Source organism: Dioscorea cayenensis, chromosome 11 (assembly GCF_009730915.1).
Source record: "Dioscorea cayenensis subsp. rotundata cultivar TDr96_F1 chromosome 11, TDr96_F1_v2_PseudoChromosome.rev07_lg8_w22 25.fasta, whole genome shotgun sequence".
In the NCBI taxonomy this organism is placed as follows: Eukaryota; Viridiplantae; Streptophyta; class Magnoliopsida; order Dioscoreales; family Dioscoreaceae; genus Dioscorea; species Dioscorea cayenensis.
The window spans coordinates 441,274-448,121 of NC_052481.1; the positions used below are offsets into that span (position 1 = coordinate 441,274).

Genomic DNA, 6,848 nt, shown 5'->3' on the forward strand with positions numbered 1-6,848 from the left:
TTCGGACCGATTGTATAAGATTTGGTAAATTTAATATGTATTTAATTATTTATTTATTTTCTAAAACCTAATTAAACTTGTTACATAAAAATAAAAAAAATAATAATTTGGGGCCATGAATCTGCGCCGCCACGGACGGTGGGTCCCATGGTAGTGGGAACGCCGTGTGTGTACGGACGATGAAGTGTGTTCTTCGAATCTATGCATCATTTATTAAAATACTTAAAATTTTAGCATTGAAAGAATCTTTCTTCTCAAATATTTTTTTGTTTTTTTATATATTTTTTACTTACATTTTTTTTTACTATTAAGAACGTGTTTGAATCAAATTTTTTTAATTATTATTTTCATAAAAAAACGTGATTATTGAGTGCATAATTGTCATTACATTTTATTTTATTATAATTTAAGTTTTTTTTATAAAATATAAATAAACCATATATTAAAAATATAATAAGTTAATATTTTAATATATGTGTATCTATATTTAATATCCAATTTACTGGAAAATATGCAAAAAAAAAATTTATTTAATAATAAATAAATGATAAAAAAATGAAAGGAAAACATAAATATAAAAATAAGACAAATCGCTAATAAAAAAAAAATCTATTAGAAATTGAATTTCACAGAAAAGAGTAACTCCTCTTAGACACAAACACTCTGTATAAAGTATAAACGATCTAGTGTCAATGCATCAAAAGGGGATTGGTTTTTAAAATTTAGGTGACATCATTGGGTAATGATCACGTAATTCGGAGAAATACATGATTAAGATATGGTTGTAATACGGTTGTGTTGGTAGGCATCCTTGTATGAAGTATGTGTGAGGTTGCACGCCATCAGACAAAAAAAGAGTACTATATGGGAACAGGAAAATGCCGGCTGTTGCGGACCACCATTGATTGTCTCTATTTCAACCGTCCTATTTTTATTTATTTATTTTTTAAAAAATTTATATTTAGCTATAAATAAATAAATAAATAAATAAATAAATAAACTCGTTTGTTTTTTTAAAAAAAATAAAACACTTGCACAAAAAAGTCATATAAGAAATGCTGGCCAATGTGTGACACGAAAATATGGCCGTGTCCCATGGGAATCAGAAGTTCTTTTCTTTGAAAAAACCTTTTTTTTTCTTTTATTCCCACACACACACATATATATATATATTAAAATAACCAATAGAAGCTAACGACCATTTGGTCTATTAACATCGGGTCCCTTGGGTAGGGTGTTCATCTCGAGTGTCGAACGTGGCTCCCCAAATTCAATTCTCATCTCGCGCAAAAATGATAGCACGGTTCGGTGGTGAGCGTGACTCCCCAACTAAACACGAGGGTTGCGCTTGTTGCGGGACTTAACCCAACACCTTACGACCACGGTGACGTGAGCCATGCACCACCTGTGTCCGTGTTCCCGAGGGCACCCCTCTCTTTCAAGAGGATTCGCGGCATGTCAAGCCTTGGTAAGGTTCTTCGCTTTGCATCGAATTAAACCACATGCCGCGTGTTGGTCGCAGGGTTCGGTCATTTGTCGCGTTTCCAAAATAAATAAATAAATAAATAAATCACCAATAGAAGAGAAACAATTATAAAAAAAAAAAAAGACAACCTAACTTTCAAGAGGACATACAGAGACAACTAATAAATTTAACAAGGACTAAAATAAAAAGAAAAACAGAAGTCCCTGCCACCCTCCCTCTGCATATGTATAAAATCCATTCAATAGGTTACCCAACAAGCAATTAAGCAAACCTCTTTCTCTCTCTCTCTCTCTCTCTCTCTCTCAGCTTTCTAATTCATCATCATCATCATCATCATCATCAAATCAATGGAAGACCTCCTCCTTTTTCCCAGCAGCACCAACAACATCAACAACAACAATAATAACAGCAACAACATATCTATCCAGTATCAACTACAGCAACTCCTTCAATCCCAATCCCAACCACAACCATGGTCACATGCCATCATCTGGTCTTCCTCACCAGACCTCCTTCTCCTCTCCTGGCATGCTGGCATCTTCATCCCAAACAACACCAATTCCAACTCCACTAACATCAATGGTAGCAACAACAGTACTATTATTGACATTAACTATAACAGTAGTAGCAATTGCAGCAAAACTGCAGGACGGTACTCAAACTCCAATGAAACCATGGTAGATGATGCCGAGTGGTTTTACATCATCTCTTCAAACCGTTCATTTCATTGCAATGACTTGAATACACTCCCTTCCCGTTCCTTCTCCACTTCCACTTCCATATGGCTCTCTGGTTCTCACCATCTTCAATCAGCTTCATCCTGTCCTCGCGCTGCTGATGCTCGTTTCCATGGCATCAATACTCTTGTTTACATCCCTCTCCCTATTTTCTCTTCCGTACTTGAACTTGCCTCCCCTGTCGTCATCCCCCGTGATTCTCTTTTCATTCAACAAGCTCAGTTCTCCATCTTCTTATCAACTTCACCAAATACTCTTTCAGTAATCTCTCCTCCTCATCCTCCTTCACAAGGACCATCACCATCACCATCACCACTACAAGCACAAGCACAAGCACAACAAGCACAACAAGTACAACAAGCAACAGTAGCCATAGTTACAAGTCTCAAAAAAGAGTCTTCATCCTCTGATCATTATGATTCAGACCAACACCAACCTCGCCGGAGAAAACGTGACAGGCAAGATGGTATCCCTGTCAACCACGTTGAAGCGGAGAGGCAACGAAGGGAGAAACTCAACCACCGGTTCTACGCACTCCGTTCAGTCGTCCCCAACGTGTCACGCATGGACAAAGCTTCACTCCTCGCCGACGCCGTCACGTACATTAATGAACTCAGAAACAGAGTTTCAGAACTTGAAGCCCATGAACAACAACAACATCAACAACAACAACAACAACCAAGCACAATCATCACACCAATGACGTTCAAGAAGGAGAACAACAACAACAACAACAATAACATGGATCAGAGCATGAGTAGCATTACTTCTTCAGCTACTTCAGCTTGTAATATCATCAATGGTGGTGGAGGTGTTGGGAGGATGGATTTAGAGGTGAGATTGATAGGACAAGAGGCAGTCATAAGGGCACAGTCCTGCACCGGAGGACACCCAGCAGCGAGACTAATGAATGCAATGAGCGAGCTAGAGCTGCAAGTGAGCCATGCAAGTGTGACTAAGGTTAAGGAACTAATGCTACAAGACGTTGTGGTTACAGTCCCTCATGGACTCCAAAGAGAAGATGTTCTCACTGCTGCACTTCTTTCTAAGCTTGACACACATCATCATCAGCAGCAGCATCAGTAAAAACATCAACAACAATGCATGATAATTAACTGTGAGGATCGAATAAGATGTTATAATTAGTATATATGATGTTCATCGTCATCATAGTTGTCGTTATTATGGTATTATTATATGATCGATTCTCCTATGATATGATATGATATATAAATATATATGTATGCATGAGAAAGTTGTACTGAAGATAGTGTGTTTCAGTGTTTATATATATATATATATATATATATTTGCTGTTAAATATTATCGATGAGATGAGAATATGATAAAAATGTTTATATTTGTTGTTTGTTGCAATGGTTGTTGATCAGTGGATTAAATCAAATTGAGAAGATTGGTATTGCATTTGTGGAGATCATGCAATGGATAGATAGAAGAAAACAAATTTTTATGTGCTTTAATTTTGAGGAATTAGTAAAAATATTTAGTTGAAGGATAGGAGTCTTGAAGTACTGAATTGGGAGATTTTTTGTGGGGGGATTAGCAAATGGGGCACACGATATGTTTTCACTTTTAATATAAAGATTAGGCTGTAAGTCCATTCTCTCAACCAGAGATCTTTGCGGCAATTGTGTCCAGTATTTTTTTGAACTTGAGTCATGAGCTCCGATCCTGTAATATATATGCCAATTGTTAAAATATATATTTTTTTAATTTTAGTTGACAATAAAAAGAAATAAAATTAGAATAATGATAATAATAAGTATATTTGGTTATGATTTGCTAATAATTTTATTTCAAATTTTTTATTTATAATTATTATTCAAAATCAATGGTGATCATTCCACACCACAAAATAAGAATAATAATAATGTATTTATAACTATATGACACCTGTCCAACAAAAGCAAGTTAATAATAATAATTACATTGGACAAGCATCAAACCATCAAATCATTAAATCAAAATACATATATAAGAAAATCTCTTTTTAATTTAATCTCAAATTTAAAAGCTCTTCTACTTTTTTCAAAGATGGTGAACAATGATAAAACTTTCATCGATTTATTTATTAAAATTTTAGAAAATATTATCAATGTCTAAAGTAATGATTATATATAATTTTTTAAAACAATATGAGCCAATTTTGTCACATCTTTAATTTAGTCCAATAAATATAGTCCAATGTTTAATAAATAATGAATAATTATGTATTTATAATTAATTTTAATTCATAGCTGTTGCGCACATTAGAGCGTTTAATATTGACTATGAACTCTTTTCTTTTATCCACACCCATTTCTTAGTCATTGACATCAAGTAATAATTCATGTGCGATATATGCCTAAATATTTTTTATTTTTTCCCTAAGATTCCATCTTGTGTCACACACCATGAAGAAATTTGATTTATTTTCTTTTTTTAAAGTTAGTTAATTCCATCAAGAAATTAGTAATAATAATTAATCATAACCTTTATTTTGAATAATTGTTAACTAGTCATGGAAGACTTGAAATCCAAACCATAATTTATTAATTTAACTTTTACAAAATTACAATTTTTTTTTTTTTAACTCAAAAACTCAACCCTATACGGACATATATGTGGAAGTCAATGGCACGGACTCACATATCTAAATATGTTTCTAGATGGTTTTGTATTAATTTGAGTTAAACTGAGATTATATTTTAAGTGTAAGTCTTTATTTAGATAAATAAATCAAAACATTAGTGGTTATAGTATATATTTGGACAAGTTAGAGTCAATTTTTTTAAAATTTTTTTTTGTTAGCATATCATAAATATAATTGTACATTAGCAAATAAATATGTAAATTTGCTCTATTATTTTATGCTATTTTGTGTATAACTGAGTATAACAAAAAATCATACGGTGTGACGATGTGTAATAGAGACGGATTCATGATTATCTCTTTTTGTTGTATGATTAATATTTTTTTTTAATTGTTTCTCTGTTTTCTTTTTCATATATTGTGAATGACGTCAATGTAAATACATTAACTTTATTTGAATTTGTTTATAATAGATTAAGACACTTAATCACATGAACAATTAAAAGAAATATTAAAATATATAATAAATGTGATTAGATAAGATAGAGCTTCTTTTGTCTTCCATGAATATTATTAATGTGAGAATAAAAGCCTAAAAGGTGTGGTATTCTTTTCAAAAGTTTTATGGCACTTTGAGGCAAGCCACACGACAACCAATTTAAGTTTAATTCATTGCTACAGTAAAATGGCGGCTGTGTGCTAACATTATGATATATTTTTTATATATATTATGTATAATAATAATAATAATATTATTATTATTGTTATTATAATTATAACTGAAGCAACAAAAGTCTATATATCTCGCTATATGAAAACGTTATCATACATCAAGAGGGTGGCGTCACTTGAAGTTGTTTTTTTGTGCATTGGTGAAGTGAGGCCATTATTCTTCAATGGCTTTTTCCATTGAACCAAATCATGCTTAGTTGGTTTCAATTGACCATAGAGCCCTTTGGGTCAAGACATACATTCATTCATCACTGATATTTTGGGACAACTTTGCCGTTTGTTACGCTCTTGTGAAAAATATGTTAGAATATATCTCAATTATTCTTCTCAACAACTTAATGAATGTGACTGTTTCATGGTTTGAAAAAAATAATTATATATATATATATATATATATTAAATGTCATTTTAGATACATTTCAAAGTTAAGTTTTTTCCAAAATAGTCGGTTCAAAAATCAATTATCTTACGTGGTTGTACTTGTCGTAATATAAAATTTTTGATTATTGGGAAAATAAATCATCAATTATATTGTGTGTGTGTGTGTGTGTGTTTTTTTTTTGAAAAAAAAAATCAATTAAACAGTCACATGTTACTTAAGTGTGAGATATATGATTTTTTTCAAGGATAAAATAGACAATTCAAGTAGTTTCTTTTTATCAATATAAATACGAATCGGAAAGAAAATTACATTTTATTAAACAGTAATGACGCATGGGTGGAGGCAGTCATCTGTTTTTTTGTCTCATTTGGTACTTTAGGATTCAAAACTACATTGTTTGACATGATTAACTTTTTATCACAATTCAAAAGAGTACTAATTGAATTGGTTAGGTATGTATATATATATATATATATATATTTGATGACAAGTATGATAAGACAAAATAAAATTATTTTTAATTTGCTTTTAAAAATCACCGATTTTTTATTTATTGTCATTGGTCTCCTACATAGAGTATTCATGTTTTTACTGAGTAAATAAGCTCAATTCTCAATTTAGATTCACAAGATTAACATATATTGGTTAAAATATTAACTTCTCATTGTGTTCCTATTTGTTTAGTTTTTTTCGTTAAAAAAAATAATTTATTAATAAATGGCCGAATAAATATTTTTTAATAAATAATTTTAAATCTTTGTGATTCATATGGAAGTCTAACTCAAAGGCAGAATTATTTTCAAATAAAGTGAAATTAAAATTTTCATAGAATGAGAATTAATGGGAAGATTCTTTTCCCCTTCTAGACTTTATGCCGCACATGCATGTATGAGTCTTTGTTATTTTCTATTTTTTGTTT

General features: G+C 31.4%; 1 protein-coding gene across 1 annotated transcript; it reads left to right on the plus strand.

Annotated features, from left to right (window-relative positions):
- Window positions 1–1,601: 1,601 nt before the first annotated feature.
- On the plus strand, window positions 1,602–3,492 carry LOC120272409 (transcription factor MYC3-like). The gene has a single exon (XM_039279233.1). It carries the CDS (start codon window positions 1,834–1,836, stop codon window positions 3,307–3,309), a length of 1,476 nt encoding a protein of 491 aa, XP_039135167.1. The 5' UTR covers window positions 1,602–1,833; the 3' UTR covers window positions 3,310–3,492.
- Window positions 3,493–6,848: the final 3,356 nt, after the last annotated feature.